Below are 22,273 nucleotides of genomic sequence, written 5' to 3'. Positions count from 1 at the left end.
GAGTGTGGTCTCCGCCTGCCAGGGGCACCGGGCGTCACGGGATGGGACGGGCGCCCCGATTCCTAATCGTGTCAGCTGACGTTTTCTTGGGGTCAAGTACACTGTAATTTCACTAGCAGCTGCTAGATGATACTACATGACCATTTTCTGTCAACGCATGTAATGTACATTGGACTGACTTAACACCTGACTTCAACCTACTGCCATCTTAAGAAAAATATTCATTATATTTTATTGACAGTTGAAAAACATTGCGAATGAAGGGCAATTGATTAAAAGCTTTCAGCAAGGAGAATAGGCAGTCCAAAATGCTTTCAAACGCTTTTGCTTGCTACATGGTGTGCCCCTTTTTTGACATGGCAGGAGAATCTAAGTGGTGAAATTCCAGTAGTGTCATTCACTCTAGCCCTCTCTAGATAACTGTTTTAAAAAGGTGAGTGTACCAGTCCTGTCTATCTAAAGGTGAGGGGAAAGTATAAGAGACCTGTGTACAAATACAATTTGTAATAGCTCAAATACTTAGACCGGGATTCAGTCTAAAACCGCATTATAGCACACTGGGGGGAGGGAGTGCACTTCGTGAACAATTTGTTGGTCTTGGAGTGTGGTCTCCGCCTGCCAGGGGCACCGGGCGTCACGGGATGGGACGGGCGCCCCGATTCCTAATCGTGTCAGCTGACGTTTTCTTGGGGTCAAGTACACTGTAATTTCACTAGCAGCTGCTAGATGATACTACATGACCATTTTCTGTCAACGCATGTCTAGGCTAAACGGTCTCATGACAGTCATGTTACATGAGTCATGACAATCTCTTTACTATAGCCCAAGTCTACCTTTGTTTTGTTTTATTTTATTTCCTATAGCATTCTACACAGCAGCATGACTGATCCATCTGATTGTTTGTTTTTTAATGTAGGCCCACAGGGTTTTAGTGTTTTGAATGGCAGCGGAAGTGCGTCATTTAAAAGGATAGTTCACCCAAATACAAGTCCATTTTAATTTAATTTAGTTTTTGTTTGATGACTGACTCAGCAGCAGTTAATAACCAAAGTATTATACCATGCCCATATATATATATATATATATATATATATATATATATATATATATATATATATATATATATATATATATATATATACACATATACATGGAATGGCCTCAGGGAAACGTTTGGCAGCACACATGATGGTTAAGAGAAACTGGTTACCACTCTTGGCTTTGGGCAAAGGACCAACACAGTCCAGAAGAACACCATCTCTGTCAAAGGAACCCCAACGAACTTCATTAAACTTCTCCTCTGGATGTTTCTCAGCAAAAAGAGGGGAGAGGGAAACATCTTTACTCTGTTCAGCAATCAGCTGCTTCCTGACAGTGTCAACTATAGGGACCCTCTCTTCCTTCAGCAGTCCTACAAACTCGCTCACCTATGGGGTTTTCAAAGAGAGATCCACTCAGGAGGTTTACCGAAATCAGGATCACCCATAAACATCTCAGACAGATCGACCATGGTGGGATCGCTGAAATCCTCCTCAACACTAGACTTGCTCCCGGTGACTTTCTTAAACATAGCACGTGTAACGGTACACGCTGGGAGTACGCTAGGGTACTTTTCTGATAACCCATCAGGTTCCTCTACTCTGGGTTCTTTACAAACGACAGGATTTGGCACGACCTTCCCTCCAGCCAAGTCGTTTCCCAAAATGAATGAGACCCCCTTCACCGGTAGGCTAGGCCTCACACCAACGACAAGGGAACCAGAAATAAGATCAGACTTCCACATTATACAAAGGAGCTACCATACAACCCATCTCCACGCCTTGTACTAACACACTGTAACCACTTGCTGAAGTGTCAGACAAAGGCAAAACAAAATGAAGGTCTATCCCAGTGTGAAGGTCTATCCCAGTGTCTCACAATATTTTCACCGGCTGCTTAACAGCATCACCACTCTGCAGGGACACGAACCCGTCTGAAACAAAATCTTGTTTAGGAGATACACCAGTCCCAACCAGAGACTTAATAGGCTGGAGTGCTCCCACAAGAAGAAACAGATTTTTCTCTCTCTCATTTCAATGTAGGACACTGAGTGACAATGTGTCCTGTCTCATGGCAGTAATGAGAAACTGGCGTATTCGAAAAACCTGTTTTCTGCCGATATTTATCTTTGAGCATACATTTTAATTTGTGTTATTTAGCAGACGCTCTTATCCAGAGCGACTTACAGTTAGTGAGTGCATACATTATTTTTATTTTTATTTTTTTCATAATGGCCCCCCTGTGGGAATCGAACCCACAACCCTGGCGTTGCAAATGCCATGCTCTACCAACTGAGCTACATCCCTGCCGGCCATTCCCTCCCCTACCCTGGACGACGCTGGGCCAATTGTGCGCCGCCCCATGGGTCTCCCGGTCGCGGCCAGCTACGACAGAGCCTGGATTCGAACCAGGATCTCTAGTGGCACAGCTAGCACTGCGATGCAGTGCCTTAGACCACTGCGCCACTCGGGAGATTAGCACTGTAGAAAAGGACTGAAACCTCGCAGTGGGAGGTGACTTCTCTGGATTGCTTTTTGCGTAGGGATAACTACTGGGTCCTTTGTTTGTGAAGGTAGTTTTATGTGTTAACACAAACTCATCTGCAAGGACTGCAGCTTTCTCAAGAGTGAGATCCTTGTGCTCATAAATGTAGGTAGTAACCCTTTCGTGAAGGCAATTCTTCAACTGCTCGAGAAGTATGAGTGTCTTTAACCACACCACCGATCAAAAAGACATGCTTGTTCCCTTGCAAACTCAAAATGGTTTTGTGATTCTGTCTTTCGTAATTTACAGAACTGCTGTCTGTATGCCTCTATAGCAGCTTTAACAGTGTCATAATTTGAACTCTGGTCAAGAGATAAGGCAGCGTACACTTTCTGAGCTTTTCCCACAAGAACACTTTGGAGGAGCAGTGACCAACTGTCTTGCGGTCATTTTAGGGATGTGGCAATCTGCTCAAACAGATTAAAATATACTTCCACCTCCTTTTAATTTTTAGGCCGTACAAGTTGGTTGTACCGACCAAGAGCAAACTCTGTTGAGGGTGCAGGGTGGCCTGACTGGATTTGGAGTGCTCCCAGATCTATATCTCTTAGTCAAATGGAATGCTCACGTTCTTGTTGTTTGGCTGCACGCTAATCTTGTCTTTCCCTGTACTCCAACTCTAATTTGTGTTGCTCCAAGCTCTCCTCACGTTCTCTTTCCCTTTCCTTGTGTTCAAGCTCTAATTTCTGCTGTTCAGATTTTGCCTTTGTACATTTATCTAGCATCTCCAATGTAGGGTTTTCCAAATGCTTCCAACCAAAGTCCATAGCTTTTTTAATAAGCCTGTGTGTTTATGCAACTTTCAAAATGATTCCACCAATCTTATAACCGCTCAGTGTGGATGTCAGTGACAGAAACTCTACCACAAAAGTGTATTTTGAACACTCAAATATCTGGGCACAGCAGAGCTTCAGAGTAGGTGATTAGAGCGACTACCATATTCATGGGAAACAAGATCCCGGATGAGTCCCCATTTTGTTACATTCCCCAGCAAGAAAACCAAATAATGTCACTCAAACAGAAGGGGTAACTAACAAAGAGTCACTGACCACAACCTAAACGAAACAGGTGGGGTTTTAGAGGGGTTCTGAAAGACACTTATGGGGGTGTCCATCGAAAGTTGACTCGCAACAACTGGGACCTAAAAGACACCCACCATGAGTGCCCACTATATTTGCAGAAGAACAGCCAACCAAAATTAAAACCCACACCAAACTTAAAAGACAGAAAGAAAAACAAAAAGTGGAACTAAAACAAAAACAGCGAAGGTCAGATAAATGATTGTCTGTCTAGAATCAAATAAGGAGCGCCAACAAAAAGTGTTAACCCTCCACATCTCTCAAGACAACTGCCGCACTTGGCCAGCCACTCTTAAATATCACCTGGGCCTGCACAGGTGAAACACCTTCCCACTAACGAGATGACAAACCAGCACAGGTGTAACACCAATCGGTGTGCCCCACGTGCAAACGTTCAACCTCGAAATATAAATGGAAAAACCAAAGCCTGTAACAAAGTGGAAGTAAAATGTGAACTTTTCTTAGGATTAATGAAAAATAAAACACTAATATATCTTGATTAGATAAGTATTCACCCCCCTGAGTCAATACACATTAGAAACACCTTTGGCAGGGATTACAGCGGTCTTCTTTGGTATGAGCTAATGTATGCTTGATCCGAAAATGTGGTCGGAGGTGTGATGCAATTGCGGAGGCAAGCAGAGGCCAAATTGAGCTCCATACCGCATTGCTGTGTGCCTCTCATATTTTGTAACAATGCGGAGGGCTCCATATAGCTCCGCACTGACATGATTGGTTGACGTAGGTTGATTGTAGGTGAGGGCGGGAGGTCCTGTATAAACCCAAACTCACTTCCTTGACAACTTCCTTCACAATAGCTCTGTGCTGCTCCGCAAAGCGCAAGAAGTGTGAATGCCCTAACTGCAGAGGCCATATCACCGTAAATGCTGCACTGCCAACGCAGACGGCAGATTGCCTATGCAGCACCTTTCATTCTCTAAGAGCTTTGCACTCCTGGATTGTGCAATATTTGCCCATTATTCTTTTTAAAATTCTTCAAGCTCTGTCAAGGTGTTGGGGATCATGGCTAGACATTTTCAAGTCTTGCCATAGATTTTCAAGCGGATTTACAGTACAAGTCAAAAGTTTGGACACACCTACTCATTCAAGGGTTTTTCTTTATTTTTACTATTTTTTATATTGTAGATAATAGTGAAGACATTAAAACTATGAAATAACACATATGGAATCATGTAGTAACCAACATTTTTTAAAACAAATTAAAATATATTTTCTATTTGAGATTCTTCAAATAGCCACCCTTTGCCTTGATGACAGCTTTGCACAATCTTTGCATTCTCTCAACCAGCTTCATGAGGTAGTCACCTGAAATGCATTTCAATTAACAGGTGTGCCTTCTTAAAAGTTAATATGTGGAATTTCTTTCCTTCTTAATGCGTTTGAGCCAATCAGTTGTGTGACAAGGTAGGGTGGGTATACAGAAGATAGCACTATTTGGTAAAAGACCAAGTCCATTTTATGACAAGAACAGCTCAAATAAGCAAAGAGAAATTACAATCCATCATTACTTTAGGACATGAAGGCAGTCAATATGGAACATTTCAAGAACTTTTAAAGTTTCTTCAAGTGCAGTCGCAAAAACCATCAAGCGCTATGATGAAACTGGCTCTCATGAGGACCGCCACAGGAATGGAAGACCCAGAGTTACCTCTGCTGCAGAGGATAAGTTCTTAGAGTTACCACCCTCAGAAATTGCAGCCCAAATAAATGCTTCACAGAGTTCAAGTAACAGACACATCTCAACATCAACTGTTCAGAGGAGACTGTGTGAATCAGGCCTTCATGGTCGAATTGCTGCAAAGAAACCATTACTAAAGGACACCAATAAGAAGAAGAGTCTTGCCTTGGCTAAGAAACACGAGCAATGGACATTAGACCGGTGGAAATGTGTACTTTGGTCTGGAGTCCAAATGTGAGATTTTTTTTTTCTCCAACCGCTGTGTCTTTGTGAGACGCAGTGTGGGTGAACGGATGATCTCTGCATGTTTATTTCCCACTGTAAAGCATGGAGGTGGTGGTGTTATGGTGTGGGGGTGCTTTGCTGGTGACACTGTCTGTGATTTATTTAGAATTCAAGGGACACTTAACCAGCATGGCTACCACAGCATTTTGCAGCAACATGCCATCCCATCTTAGTGGGACTATCATTTGTTTTCAATTTTTTTCTTAATTAAGGACAGAACCAGCAGAACTCAAAAACTAACACCATATAGGCCTACCCAGTCTTTATTTATTAATGTGGTTTATTATTTACTTATCAAAGGATAGACATGTGAGCTAGCCTCTAGAGGATTATTGCGGTACCAAGACCTTTATCTTTGAACACAATCTTTGTGTTTCCTAAGATATGGCCATTGTTACTTTAAAGCACACTCATAGGTCATTGTTAGGAGCCTGTTAGCAGGACCACAACTCCCTATACAAATGCTTGTCCAGTTGCAGTAACGGTAGCCGAGCAGAAACGTTCTTGTATACTGTCTAGGGTATTTAACCCTCGTCGTTTGGGGAAGTGGGTTTGTAGTTAATGTTTTTAACTACAGTGTTAATGTTTTTCATGATACCATACTTGTACTGTATACACACCAAATGCAAAGCAACTTATCATACTACAATTGTATACCTCACTGACTACACACTATCTTACTCAGCTGTGAATATGAGGCTGATTTATTTATTTAAGTCTCTGAATATTTAATGGCCACGCCTCTACGATTTATATCCTGGAATGGTAACGGCTGAAATCATTCAAATAAGAGGAAGAAGGTCCTTATCTACCTTAAGAAGTACATGTAAGATATTTAATTTTTTACAGGAAACTAATTTATGTGCAAAATAACATAAGTAGTTAAGACAGGATTTGGGGAGGTCAGATCTTTGACCGTTACGTCCAGATCAAGACGGGCTTGCATTTTGGTAAACAAAAAAGTGCCCTTACTTCTTGATAAGGTAGAGAGTGATCCTGGAGGTTGACACATACAGTGCCTTCATAAAGTGTTCACAACCCCTTGACTTTTTCCATATTTTGTTGTGTTACAGCCTGAATTTAAAATGGATTAAATATAATTTTTTCTCTCACCCATCTATACACAATATCCCATGATGACTAAGTGAAAACATGTTTTAAGAAATTTTAGAATCTGGAAAAATAGCTTTTTCATACCAGATCTGCAGGACTATACAAAACTCTGCCCAGAAAAAGAAGGCAATATGACATCTCAAACACTTAAAGTAGAGAAAGCCTTATTGAGAAAGGGAAAGGGGGATACCTAGTCAGTTGCACAACTGAATGCATTCAACTGAAATGTGTCTTCCAAATTTCACACAACCCCTCTGAATCAGAGAGGTGTGGGGGGCTGCCTTAATCGATGTCCACGTCATCGGCGCCCGGGACAAGAACAAGGCAAAGTTACTATGAATTGGGAGAAAAAGGCCACAAACTTCATGGCAAAACAAATGCCTTATTTCAGCATTCAATAAGTAAAAAAACCAGACTCTACGCTGACATGCAACACACAGGAGATAAACAATTGCTTTAAAGACTTTCATGAACAGTTGTATACATCGGAGAGTGAGAATGCATCTAAAAAATCCAAACTTTTCCTGAACTCACTGAAAGTGCCCAAGCTATCGGAGACAGATGAGAATCTATTAGATCAACCTAAACAAAGGGGAAATACTGAGAGCCCTCATGATCCTTCAGTCAGGAAAAGCTTCAGGGCTAGACGGTTTCACAGTAGAAACTAATAGATCCATTAAAGGAAATGTATCAATATATTACTGAATAGGGTGTGTTACCTCCAACTCTACAAGAGGCTTTGATTTCATTGATCTGTAAACCGGAAAAAAGACCCCACTCTGCCAACTTCTTATCACCCGGTCTCATTAATTAATGTTGATTTGAAATTCATTGTGTGATGTCACGAGAGGCTACACAGCTTTCAGCGGGATTGCTCAAGTAGTGCAAGGAGACCAGGTTCAACCAAAACAAGGATTTTATTAAAGGTCTTGGGAAACTAACGAAATTATAACACAATTCTGTTCTCTGGTGGCTCTTAAGGGTTAACAGTTCAGGGATGTCTCTTCCACATCCAAAATCATAACTCTCCCTCGCTCAAATAACTTTTCCCCAGCCTTACTGTATTCCACGTTGCAGCTAGTGGCCAACCCAGCAAAACGTCCTTCCAAATGTCCCACACGTATTTCCACAGGTGCATATATCCAAAGGTGAGTATTTCCCAAAGGTAAGTATCTCCAAATCCTTATATTCCTCATGGAAGTGGACGTGCAGCACTCTTGTCCTCCAGAGAGCCCAGGTTGGAGACTGTGTCTCTTCCCTTCCCCAAACCTTCAGCTCATCAGCTCCTCATTTGTTTCAGCTGCGTGGGAAGATTGGCCATAGAGGGGGTGGAGTTCCCGACCATACCAGCAGATGGAGCCATAGCTGTCTGGGTTTGCAGCCACCTCAGGGGGATGTAACGTCCCTCCAGGACACAGCCTCTCGTGACATCACACATCCCCCTCCTCGGGACCGACGTCCTCGTCGGGGTAAAGGCAGCGAAGAAGGCATCACGCCGGGAGAGGGCGTCCGCATTGCCGTGGTGCTTGCCAGCCTGCTCTCTCTTCAACTCCTCCACCTCTAGGACCAGGGACTCAGCCTCCTGTTGTCTCTCCTTGAGTTTCTTACTGAACGCATCAGCCTTGGTTTTAGCAGAGTTTAGCTTCTGTTGAGCAGCTTTCAGTTCCTTCTCTCTCTGCCTCCGCATTCTTCATCTTGTTCTCCAACACCTTGTACTTCTCCTCTGCCTTCTTCTGGACCTCCTTACTACTGCGCAGGGTCTCCTCACACTCCTCGATGGTCCTGCGCAGCCTCTCCAGCTCCTCCTGTTGCTTATGGAAGGAGCTCTGTTGGAGTTTAGCCTGGAGGATATCTAACTCTTCTGTCTTCATGTCTAACTGTTGCTTTAACAAACGATACCTCTCAGCGGTCCCCTTCAGACCAGACAGTTCTTTGTCCAGATTCTGTAGCTCCGTCTCTGTGTCGGTCTGGGCACCTGCCATCCCTATCAGAGCCCGGGCGGGAGTGAGTAATTCGGAGGATTGCACCGGAGCCTTCCCAGGATGAGTCTTGCCTCTCCGTTTCCGAGGTACTCGGGTTATCCTCTCCTGAGACTCTCTCCAGAGTGGGTAAAAGGCTGGGCAGTCTCGTCCAATTAGGACAGGGACGGGGAGGGAATCAACCACCCCCGCCGCCGTGTGTATGGTTCCCCGTGTGCTGGTCATTGTAAGTTCAGTAATGGGGTATTCTCTGGTGTCCCCATGGACACAGGAAACTGGGAGGACTTTCCCCGGGGTCAGACACGTTGGGCCCACCAAATCCTTACGCACCAGGGTGGCCCGGCTACCAGAATCCAGTAAGGCCTCCACATCATGGTGATTCACAGTTACCGGGCAGGTGGGGGGGGTCGATCTGGGCCGCCATCTACGACTCCCAAGAGCGAGGCAAAACGATGTGTGGGTGCTGAGCTGGAGGACTCCGCAGTGGGCATAGGTTCATCGGCTGGTTTCCCACACTGCCAGGAGATATGTCCCATCTCCCCACACCGGTAACACTGTCGAGGTTCCCCATCCTGGTGTACTCTTCTTGGACCCGCCTGGTTTCTGGCTCCCCCTGGAGCCGGGATAAGTCCGGACGCGGCGGGGTTCGAGACCTTGGGGTCCTTTGGACGGGTTTTTCCCATTTGTGGTGGGGCCGCACTCCTGGGGTCTTTTCGGGAAGCATTCAGCATCTCCGCTGTGGCCTGGTACTTTTCCACAGCTTCCACGGTCAGATCAGCCGTGGTCAAGGCCTGTTGACTGATGAACCGTTTTGCCTCATAAGGCAGGGCGCGTAGGTAACGATCCACCACAACGGCCTCCACCACCGCCGCTGCTGTATTCCTCTGCGGATCCAGCCATTTCCTTGCGACTCGGACAAGTTCATGCATCTGCGCCCGAGGAGGTTGGTCTGGTTGGAAGGTCCAGCTGTGAAAGCGCTGGGCCATACCAAACTTTGTGAGTCCATATCTGCTGAGGATCTCAGACTTCAGGGCATCATAGTCAGTAACCTGGTCAGGGCCCAGGTCCCGGACAGCATTCAGCGATTCCCCGGTTAGAAAGGGGGGCTAACAGACCAACCCACTGTTGCTTGGGCCAGGCTTCCCTAGTGGCCGTGGCCTCAAATGCATGCAGATATGCCTCAATGTCATCGGTAGCTCCCATCTTAGATATAAAGTCACTTGCCTTTATTGGGCGGGTATTTTGGACCACCCTCTGTCTCTGCAACTGCAATTCCTCTGCCTTCAGAAGGTTGGCTTTCTTTTGCTCCTCCAAGAGAGCCACGTTTACTTGCATCTGGGCTTGCTGGCCAGCAACAAGGGCTTTCAATATGTCCTCCATTTCAGTCGGCGGGGAGCCTACGGCCAACTTGGAAAACTGGGTGATCAAACCTTCGGTATCCTCCTCCGACATGCCCTATTAACGCTTGAGCGTGCCTGTATTCTCCACCATCTGTGATGTCACGAGAGGCTACACAGCTTTCAGCGGGATTGCTCAAGTAGTGCAAGGAGACCAGGTTCAACCAAAACAAGGATTTTATTAAAGGTCTTGGGAAACTAACGAAATTATAACACAATTCTGTTCTCTGGTGGCTCTTAAGGGTTAACAGTTCAGGGATGTCTCTTCCACATCCAAAATCATAACTCTCCCTCGCTCAAATAACTTTTCCCCAGCCTTACTGTATTCCACGTTGCAGCTAGTGGCCAACCCAGCAAAACGTCCTTCCAAATGTCCCACACGTATTTCCACAGGTGCATATATCCAAAGGTGAGTATTTCCCAAAGGTAAGTATCTCCAAATCCTTATATTCCTCATGGAAGTGGACGTGCAGCACTCTTGTCCTCCAGAGAGCCCAGGTTGGAGACTGTGTCTCTTCCCTTCCCCAAACCTTCAGCTCATCAGCTCCTCATTTGTTTCAGCTGCGTGGGAAGATTGGCCATAGAGGGGTGGAGTTCCCGACCATACCAGCAGATGGAGCCATAGCTGTCTGGGTTTGCAGCCACCTCAGGGGGATGTAACGTCCCTCCAGGACACAGCCTCTCGTGACATCACAATTGCTAAAGCCATCGCACTCAGGCTGGAAGGGTACCTACCAACATTGATTAACAATGACCAGACAGGGTTCATTAAAGATAGAATGTCAACTAATAACTTAAGGCACCGTTTTCATATCTTATCCAAGGCTCTCTCGATGCAGAGAAAGCCTTTGATCGTGTAGAATGGGAGTATCTCTTCAAGATTGTGGAGCATTTTGTTACATATTTCATTAACTGTGTTAAGCTTTAATATGACGGACCAAAAGCCAGAGTGAGCACGAATGGAATGGTGTCTGCTCCCTTCCCTATTGGTCGTAGTACGGGACAAGGTTGTCTGCTCTTGTCAAGGTCGAGGTAAGGAGTAGACCAAGGCGCAGCGTGATGAACAAACATGACTTTAATTAGTTAAAGCGTCAAAATACAAAACAAAACACGACTCGTGACGTCCACGGTATCAATGACCGAACACGGAACAAAAACCCACAACCACAAAGGGAAAACATACAGTTTAAAAATGGCTCCCAATCAGAGACAACCAGCCAACAGCTGACACTCGTTGCCTCTGATTGGGAGTCACTCAGGCAAACATAGAATACAACAAACTAGAATGAACACCAACATAGAAATACACACATAGAAATGAACACACCCTGGCTCAACATAATGAGTCCCAGAGCCAGGGTGTGACAGCTCTCCACCTGCTGTTTGCTTTTGATTTTGGAACTACTGGCTCAAATGGATCTCTACTCAGAATATCTTGTTCCACCTCATCCCACAGATGCTCAATTGGATTGAGATCTGGTGACTGAGCAGGCCACTGCAGTAAGCTGAATTCACTGTCATGTTCGTGGAACCATTCCTGGACAATTCTAGCCTTGTGGCATGAGGCATTTTCTTGCTTAAAAATGCCATACCCCATTTGTGTCAAGGTACGATGAGTTGTGTATTATTTTAATGGTCTTTGGGCACCAATGTTTTTTAAAATGTATTATTATTTATATATCCAATTGGTAGTTACAGTCTTGTCCCATCGCAGCAACTCCTGCACGAACTCGGGTGAGGCGAAGGTCGAGAGCCATGTATTCTCCAAAACACGACCCTGCCAAGCCGCACTGCTTCTTGACACACTGCTCGCTTAACTCGGAAGCCAGCCACACCAATGTGTTGGAGGAAACACCGTACACCTGGCGACCGAGTCCAATCACCTCCCCAGTGTTTCCCCAGATCAAGTATGCAGACATTTGCACAGTCTAGCACAAACTTCTTTCCACCTGGCACATTTTCAGGCTGGCGCTCGCATTGGCTTCATTGTTGCTTTCCTTACAAATAACTTTGAACATGTTTGCATTCCAATCAAAGTAAGTGCCTTATTTTCTGTTTAACGTGTTGTCGTTTCTACTGTAGCATACCGTGAGGGATGGTTCACTCATCTTTCGAGTAAACTTCCGGAAGTGAATGAAGGGAAGTGAATGATGGTAGATGACACACCCCCTTCAACATGCATACTGCAAACAGATCAAACTCATCTTGTCTTCTCTTCTTATTTTTGTTTGACACAAATAAAAAATAATGACGGCGCGCACAAACTACCCATCGTCGATTACGTTTGGTTTCTAGAAAGTGTTTTGCTCAATTATTTTGATCAATGGTGAGCTCACCCGTGATGTGATGAATTGTAAATAGTAATTTCTATTAGCTAATCATATTATGGTTTCTGAGAGTTAGCTAAATATGACTGCTTGTGTTAGGTCAATCTTTCCTCAGTTAGCGCTAGGACTACATTTTAAGGTTTAGATGATTGTGTTATAATGTTGCCACTTCTGTGTCTGAACATTGCATCCAAAAATAAACTGGTCACATTAAGGACATAACGTTGTAAGGACTGTTTGTGCAAAATGTTTCTGTGAATAAAACAGTGTTGCCAGCTCAAACGTTGACTGTTGCGTCAATCGAAACTGGACGTTCTAAATAAGCATTCTAATCACACCGGTTTGAGCGTACGCTGCAGGGACCACTGTAGAATGATCACACCCGTGTGTTGGTACGTGTCAAAGGGTTAACCTGTCTCATCCCCTTCAGCTACACTGATTGAAGTGGATTTAACAGGTGACATCAATAAGGGATCATAGCTTTCACCTGAATTCACCTGGTCAGTCTGTCATGGAAAGAGCAGGTGTTCCTAATGTTTTGTACACTCTGTGTATATGCAGGTGTTATTGTATGGTATAATACATATGTGTGATGTATCTAATGTGTATGCTGTATATATATATATTTGTTATATTTTTTTGGTTATATGCTGTGCTTGTCAAATTGAATTATTGAACATCACATGAAAGATTTTTTGATTGTTGTGAAAACCAATAAATAAAAATGTCCACAAAAAAAACTGTGCGTCCCAAATGGCACCCTATTCCCTATATAGTGCACTACTTTTGACCGGACCCCTATAGGCCCTGGTAAAAAATGGTGCTCTATATAGGAAAAGGGTACCAGAGAGTAACAGTGTACAGTACATACAAAAAATGGTGTGTGAGGGTTGAGTCTCACCTCAGACAAAGTGCTGCTGAGTTGAAAGATCTGTCCCTCTCCCTCTACCTGGCGTACACACAGCTTACAGCTGAGCTCTGTGGTGCTGGCACTGAACCGCTCCAGGGTGAAGGTGCAGTGCAGGGTCCGCTGGCAGCCACTCCACACCTGGTAGAAAGGGATCTCCTACACATACATAAACACACACACACAAATACATGTGCAAGCACACACACACACACATACACAGAAGGGTTAGCACACAGACACATAACTTTGTCTCAGAGCATTTCGTATTATTCTGTACGTGAATCTGAGACACTCCATTTAGTATGATATGTTAAGTTTCATATGGTATGTATTACATTTGTGGATCTCCATCATCCATTTTGTATGATATGTTACGAATTCCAACTTGTTGATAATGTTACCTAGGTGGCTAGGTAGATAATGCTAACGATAGCTAGCACTAGGGGTTAAGGTTAGGGTTAGGAGTTATGTTAAATGGTTAGGGAAGGGTTAGCTAAAAGGGTTAAGGTTACATGCTAAGTAGTTGCAAAGTAGCTAAAAAGTAGTAACTAGTTGCTAATTAGCTGAAATTGTCCGTGATGAGATTCAAACACGCAACCCTTTGTAGTGTATTGAGATTATGATGGTGTTAAATGTTTTTAAGTGGAACTGAAAGAATGTTCATTTTAGTATCAAGAGGGAATGTTTTAGTGTAATGTCACATACAACAGACAGGAAGTGTGTTGTAGACAGGGGAGACTGGTGATTGGCCAGAAGAGGGAGCCACCCATCTTTTTGCATTGTTTATAAATAGGGGCTAGACTACAGAAAGGGCAGAACGGCCATTCCAATCTGAGGCGCCGTTCTCCGGGTGTCATGTCACCTGTCACTTATGCTGAAGTTTGTGATCTGAATAAACTTATGATCAAGGATTCAGTATGAGCGGACTCCTTTGTTTATCAGCAATAATTGCCACCACTCACTCGATACGACACCTTGGGTTGCTAGACGCAACCACCCTATTTTCATTTTTGCCTTAAGTAACCTTTTGTCTTATGTAACTATACCAAACGTAACATATCATACTAATTTGTGTGTCCCGGATTTACGTTTACTATGTTACGTCTCGTCTATGAAACCAGTCTGAGACAACATCATTCTTCACTATATATTGTATATAGTCTTCGAAGACTATATACTATATATATATGATTTATTTATTGCGACGCAAGTCTTGTAGACTCCAATTTTTTCATCATGAGCTCACCTGGTACTTGGCGAGCAGCTTGCTCTTCCACTGTGCGTGGGGGATGTCGTGGATGGAGAGGCGCAGGTTGTGGGTGCCGTCCTTGAAGTTCAGGATTGTTGGTTCATCCAACAGCTTTCCTCCCATCTGAGTCTCCATCTGAAGGACCTCCTACAGCAGGAAAGACACGGACACAAAATAACTTTGACTTAACCACAATGGTAGTATCCATTATGATACTGGATGCATAAGCCTAAATCCATGTGAGGCTAGTGCAAACCAGCAAACTGGTGAAGAGTCATTGTGTAAGTGTATATCAGATAACTTATTACATTCAACTACAGACATACAGCGCCTTCGGAAAGTATTCAGAACCCTTCACTCCACATTTTTTTTAACGTTACAGCCTTATTCTAAAATGGATTAAATACAACATTTTCCTCAGCAATCTACACACAATACCCCATAATGACAAAGCAAAAACAGGTTTTTAGAAATGTTTGCTAATTTATAAAAAATTTAAAACAGAAATACCTTATTTAGATAAGTATTCAGACCCTTTGCTATGAGACTCGAAATTGAGCTCAAGTGCATCCTGTTTCCATTGATCATACTTGAGATGTTTCTACAACTTGATTGGAGTCCACCTGTGGTAAATTCAATTGATTGGACATGATTTGGAAAGGCAGTGTTGACAGTGCATGTCAGAGCAAAAACCAAGCCATGAGGTCAAAGGAATTGTCCGTAGAGCTCCGATACAGGATTGTGTCAAGGCAGAGATCTGGGGAAGGGTACCAAAACATTTCTGCAGCATTGAAGGTCCCTAAGAACACAGTGGCCTCCATCATTCTTAAATGGAAGAGGTTTGGAACCACCCAGACTCTTCTTAGAGCTGGCCCCCGGGCCAAACTGAGCAATCGGGGGAGAAGGGCCTTGGTCAGGGAGGTGACCAAGAACCTGATGGTCACTCTGACAGAGCTCTAGAGTTCCTCTGTGGAGATGGGAGAACCTTCCAGAAGGACAACCATCTCTGCAGCTCTCCACCAATAAGGCCTTCATGGTAGAGTGGCCAGACGGAAGCCACTCCTCAGTAAAAGGCACACGACAACCCGCTTGGAGTTTGTCAAAAGGCACCTAAAGACACTGTCGTGACGTGACTTTCATTAATATGATGACTGTTATTTATCAAATCAACTATGTTGAATTGTTACTTGATTAAATTAATCATGTAACAATTAACTAATTAGGATTTGGGGCACCACGGAAGAAGTTGTTTATAGAGTTACCATCTCCCGAATTAAACTCTGAAAGGTATTTACCTATCAATATGTGTAAAACAGTCAACGTATCAATCATTACCTCATCAGTCTCATTCTGAACGGTCGCAAAATTCTTGGATCCGCAAGAACCCCAGCTTTACTTATGATTCAGCACTACACAAATTGGCTTAATTATTTATTTACTAGCTAACTAAATAATAACACAGAATACATACACTTAATATAAAAAGTCCTTAGCGGACTAACAGCATGACTGCTTGGTTATCAAAAGAGGGAGGGGTAAGGAAGAGAGAGGGAGGGGGAGAGGGAGAGACAAAGAGAGAGTCAACTTATTGTTGATACATTTGGAAGCTACCCTCAAAGTAATCATAATACTTTTCTCACGAAACACCGCCGTTTGGGTAAGAAGTCATGAATGTATTTACGTGTAGACATCTTTGTTCGTCGTCTCTCTCTGTTGAAACCAATAAATCCTTCTATGGGGAAGGGGGTTTGTTGGGGTAAGGCTCTGGTTGTCCACCAGAGCTCACAATGTCCTTAGTTGTCCTGGCTTGTAGTGGAGTGTACTCAGAGCAGAGACTCAGTGATTGTCTGAGATGGGATTTTCTCCTTCCCAACTCATATCTTTAGTCAGAGTTTGAAGTGCTTTACTTTAGACTGGCAATGTTCAGGTCTAGTCTGGTGAGTTTATCTTCTTCACCTCATGTTGAGATTCAAAGTTCTAAGCATTTCAAACGTGTGGACTACCGTCTCCACGCTTTCTGGTCTAACCATTTTAAGCCGTGTAGCCACAGCTCCACGCTTTCTGGTCTAATGTAAATTTAGTTACCAAGGCTTTTTATGCACTCTGGTAAAAGGGGTGTTTCTACTTGCTGACACGGTCTCTGAGCTCACTCGGGCGTGTCTAGTCACCGTGCATAGCGTATATGAAAATATATGAATTCGTTAGAAAACTAAAATCACATTTCTATCTTCACAAAATTCTCTCGTAATTCTCCATATTATATACACAACATATTGGATGTAAACTTGACAGATTAAGTGTGTATACTTTCCAAATTACAGTAATTTTGTTATAACATTTTTTATGACATCACAAAACAATAAACAATATGACATGATCTTTAGATCCCCATTGACCATTCCAAACATTCGGATTCCAAACAACACATCCTCCAAAAGCAACTTCTCCCAACCATCCAAGAACAGTTTGGTGATGACCAATGCCTTTTCCAGCATGATGGAGCACCTTGCCATAAGGCAAAAGTGATAACTAAGTGGCTCAGGGAACAAAACATAGACATTTTGGGTCTGTGGCCAGGAAACTCCCCAGACCTTAATCCCATTGAGAACTTGTGGTCGATCCTCAAGTGGCGGGTGGGCAAACAAAAACCCACAAATTCTGACAAACTCCAAGCATTGATTATGCAAGAATGGGCTGCCATCAGTCAGGATGTGGCCCAGAAGTTAATTGACAGCATGCCAGGGCAGATTGCAGAGGTCTTGAAAAAGAAGGGTCAACACTGCAAATATTGACTTTGCATAAACTTAATGTAATTGTGAATAAAAGCCTTTGACACGTATGGAATCCTTGTAATTATACTTCAGTATACCATAGTAACATCTGACAAAAATCTCATAACACTGAAGCAGCGAACTTTGTGAAGACCAATACTTGTGTCATTCTCTAAACTTATGACCACGACTGTATAAGCTAATGATCCATCATATATGACATTCCTGGGAGTGTGTAAACTTACATTTTGTATTACCATATCATTTGTGTATGTTCTCTATAGTTATGTACCTGAAAATGTGTAAATTGACCAATTCGGCACATTTGGGCAGACATGATACAAAATAGTGCAGTATTGCAATGCTTCACTGGATCAATCTGAAACTTTGCACACACACTGCTGCCAGTGGTCCTCTGTAGCTCAATTGGTAGAGCATGGCGCTTGTAACGCCAGGGTAGTGGGTTCGATCCCCGGGACCACCCATACGTAAAAATGTATGCACACATGACTGTAAGTCGCTTTGGATAAAAGCGTCTGCTAAATGGCATATTATATCTAGTGGCCAAAATCTAAATTGCACCTATACTGCAATATTATATTGTGGCCTTTCGCTTGCTTTTCAAAGATTATGGAAGAAAACAAAAAATTGAAAATGCATGTTTTTTTGTTTGTATTATCTTTTACCAGATCGAATGTGTTATTCTCCTACATTAATTTCAAATTTCTACAAACCTCAAAGTGTTTCCTTTCAAATGGTATCAAGAATATGCATAAGTGTTAGGTAAAAAATAGATAAGTAAAAAATAACAATAAAAAATAAAGAGCATCACTAAAATAAAATAACTGTACGGAGGCTATATACAGGGGGTAACCATACTGAGTCAATGTGCAGGGGCACCGGTTAGTCAAGGTAATTGAGGTAATCTGTACATGTGGGTAGAGTTAAAGTGACTATGCATAGATAATAAACAGAGTAGCAGCAACATAAAAGAGGGGGTGGGGTGGACAATGCAAATAGTCTGGGAAGCCATGACTAGCTGTTCAGGAGTCTTATGGCTTGGGGATAGAAGCTGTTAAGAAGCCTTTTGGGCCTAGACTTGGCGCTCTGGTACACTTGCAGTGCGGTAGCAGAGAGAACAGTCTATGACTAGGGTGGCTGGAGTCTTTGACAATTTTTAGGGCCTTCCTCTGACACCGCCTGGTATAGAGGTCCTGGATGGCAGGAAGCTTGGCCCCAGTGATGTACTGGGCCATACGCACTACCCTCTGTAGTGCCTTGCGGTCAGAGGCCAAGCAGTTGCAATACCAGGCGGTGATGCAACCAGTCAGGATGCTCTCGATGGTGCAGCTGTAGAACCTTTTGCGTATCTGAGGACCCATGACAAATCTTTTCAGTCTCCTGAGGGGAAATAGGCTTTGTCGTACCCTCTTCACAACTGTCTTGGTGTGTTTGGACCATGATAGTTCGTTGGTGATGTGGACACCACTACAGCCCGTCGATGAGAATGGGGGCATGCTAAGTCCTCTTTTTTTTCTTGTAGTCCACAAACATCTCCTTTGTCTTGATCACGTTGTGGGAGAGGTCGTTATCTTGGCACCACATGGCCAGGTCTCTGACCTCCTCCCTATAGGCTGTCTCAACGTTGTCGGTGATCAGGCCTACCACTGTTGTGTCGTCAGAAAACTTAATGATGGTGTTGGAGTTGTGCCTGGCCATGCAGTCATGGGTGAACAGGGAGTACAGGAGGGGACTGAGCACGCACCCCTGAGGGGCCCCCGTGTTGAGGATCAGCATGGCAGATGTGTTGTTACATACCCTTACCACCTGGGGACGGCCTGTCAGGAAGTCCAGGATCCAGTTGCAGAGGGAGGTGTTTAGTCCCAGGGTCCTTAGCTTAGTGATGAGCTTTGAGGGCACTATGGTGTTGAACGCTGAGCTGTAGTCAATGAATTCCATTCTCATGTAGGTGTTCCTCTTGTCCAGGTGGGAAAGGGCAGTGTGGAGCGCAATAAAGATTGCATCATCTGTTGGGGCGGTATGCAAATTGGAGTGGGTCTAGGGTTTCTGGGATAATGGTGTTGATGTGAGCCATGACCAGCCTTTCAAAGCACTTCATGGCTCAGACCTCAGACTGGGGTGAAGGTTCACCTTCCAACAAGACAACGACCCTAAGCACACAGCCAAGAAAACACAGGAGTGGCTTCGAGACAAGTCACTGAATGTCCTTGAGTGGCCCAACCAGAGCCCGGACTTGAACCCGATTGAACATCTCTGGAGAGACCTGAAAATAGCTGTGCAGCAATGCTCCCCATCCAACCTGACAGAGCTTGAGAGGATCTGCAGAGAAGAAATGGGAGAAACTCCCCAAATACAGGTGTGCCAAGTTTGTAGCGTCATACCCAAGACGACTCGAGGCAGTAATCGCTGCCAAAGTTGCTTCAACAAAGTACTGAGTAAAGGGTCTAAATATTTATGTAAATGTGATATTTCAGTTTTTTTTATTTTTATACATTTGTTTTCAAAATCTTCTCCCTGGTGAGTGAATGTGGGAGTGAGTGAGCGAGCGAGAGAGAGCATGATTTAATTGGTGTATGCTGTCCATATTAGGATAGCCTCAGAGTCACAAGGAGTTGGTACCTCTAAGACTATCCTAAGTCTTAGAGGTCTTAGTGGTCCCCTGTACCTTGAGTGCATCTTGGGTGTCGTCCAGGCAGTAGACTCGGATGTGGTACTCCAGTGTGGTGCTGGACACGGGGCCGAAGATGGCCAGTTTGAGGCGCTTGGCAGCAGACTTGCTGACAGACTGGCCCACCAGGCAGTAGGTGCCTAGGGTCTCTGTTAGCAGGTGACACGCCTCCTCATCCAACTGGATGTAGCAAGGCGTGGTGAAGTTCTCCTGCCCGACCACCACCACGTCCTGAAGAACAAACACACACATTTGGTTATGGTATGATAAGAGACTGGCCCTATTGCATTCCCCTGGTATAAATCTAACTCTACAGCGGCACCCTTGTCTATATGACGTGTATGTGTGTGGTTGTGGCTGTGTGTATGTATGAACGTGCACACGTGCGTGAACGAGCAGCACTGCCACCCAGACAATACACACTGCCCATGTCCGACCTCTCCTCTACATTCTCCAGTGACTCCTCTACTTGTGCCATAACTCCTTGTTCCAACGCTGCATTGTCTCACGCCATGGATGCTCTGCTTTCTATTATTTGTAATCATACAGTACATGAGCCACACACTAGCATTCCTTTCCCGGCTATTATGAGGAGAGAAAAAAAGGAATTAAAGGCCTTTACAGAAAGCTGGTTGAGAGAATGCCACGAGTGTGCAAAGCTGTCATCAAGGCAATGGGTGGCTCTTTGAAGAATCTCAAATATAAAATATATTTTGATTTGTTTAACACTTTTATGGTACAATGTAAAAAATATACAAAATAAAGAAAAAACCTTGAATGAGTAGGTGTGTATGTGTGACTGGTAGTGTATGTAATTAACCCTTAGGGTAGGGGGGAACACATATGACAGGCACTCATTTGAAATAAAAGTAGTGAGGCTGTTATGAGGTATTATGAGCCAATGGTCATCTATAAGGCATGTATTCAGTGATTTTCTTCTTTGTTTGATAAATGTGTTCATACAACACACCTAGGATGTTGCTGGGCTCAGCACAGACAGTGTGGTCCCTTCGTCTTCTGGACCCAGTTTTCTTTAAAAGTTATCTCTCTGGATTTCACCTATCAGACAGGATTAAATGCATAGAAATAGAATACATAGAACGGAAGAATCATTTACTTGAATTGGGACCCAGTTCTATTCATTCTATGCATTTAAAGGGAAACTTTCCAGCACCACCCCAACATCGACATATGTAGGGGCTTGCGAAAGTTTTCACCCCGCCCCCTTGGCATTTTTCCTATTTTGTTGCCTTACAACCTGGCATTACAATCGATTTTTTGGGGGTTTGTATCATTTGATTTACACAACATGCCTACCACTTTGAAGATGCAAAATATTTTTTTATTGTGAAACAAACAAGAAATAAGACAAAAAAACAGAACTTGAGCATGCATAACTATTCACCACCCCAAATTCAATACTTTGTAGAGCCACCTTTTGCAGCAATTACAGCTGCAAGTCTCTTGGGGTATGTCCCTATAAGCTTGGCACATCTAGCCACTGGGATTCTTGCCCATTCTACAAGGCAAAACTGCTCCAGCTCCTTCAAGTTGGATGGGTTCCGCTGGTGTACATTCTCAATTGGATTGAGGTAGGGCTTTGACTAGGCCATTCAAAGACATTTAAATGTTTCCCCTTAAACTACTCAAGTGTTGCTTTAGCAGTATGCTTAGGGTCATTGTCCTGCTGGAAGGTGAACCTTCATCCCAGTCTCAATTCTCTGCAAGACTGAAACAGGTTTCCCTCAAATTTCCCTGTATTTAGCGCCATCCATCATTCCTTCAATTCTGACCAGTTTCCCAGTCCCTGCCGATGAAAAACATCCCCACAGCATCATGCTGCCACCACCATGCTTCACTGTGGTGATGGTGTTCTCGGGGTGATGAGAGCATTTTCCTTGATTGCCAAAAAGCTCAATTTTAGTCTCATCTGAACAGAGTACCTTCTTCCATATGTTTGGGGAGTCTTTTTTCTTTATGCAATAACCTTTTTTCTGGCAACTCTTCCTGTCACGCCCTGGCTCTGGGGACTCTTTAATGTTGAGCCAGGGTTTTAGTTCCTATGTTTAGTTGTTTTATGTGTTTATTCTAGATCGTTTAGATCTATGTTGACCAGGGTGGTTCCCAATCAGAGGCAGCTGTAGCTCGTTGTCTCTGATTGGGAACCATACTTAGGCAGCCTGTTTTGCACA

The 22,273-nt window shown here is 43.8% G+C and overlaps 1 protein-coding gene across 1 annotated transcript in view; it reads right to left on the bottom strand.

Moving 5' to 3' along the window:
• LOC121587490 (netrin receptor UNC5C-like) overlaps positions 1–22,273 on the bottom strand; it is a 326,918-nt gene that overhangs the window by 5,760 nt on the left and 298,885 nt on the right. The window contains exons 12-14 of the mRNA XM_041904465.2: positions 20,079–20,312; positions 14,619–14,768; positions 13,364–13,528 (exon numbers count right to left, since the gene is read on the bottom strand). Of these exons, the coding sequence (XP_041760399.2) occupies positions 13,364–13,528; positions 14,619–14,768; positions 20,079–20,312 (549 nt within the window). The remainder of the gene's footprint in view (positions 1–13,363; positions 13,529–14,618; positions 14,769–20,078; positions 20,313–22,273) is intronic.

This window comes from Coregonus clupeaformis, chromosome 18 (assembly GCF_020615455.1).
Source record: "Coregonus clupeaformis isolate EN_2021a chromosome 18, ASM2061545v1, whole genome shotgun sequence".
NCBI classification, from domain to species: domain Eukaryota; kingdom Metazoa; phylum Chordata; class Actinopteri; order Salmoniformes; family Salmonidae; genus Coregonus; species Coregonus clupeaformis.
This window is presented reverse-complemented; position numbering and strand designations above follow the sequence as displayed.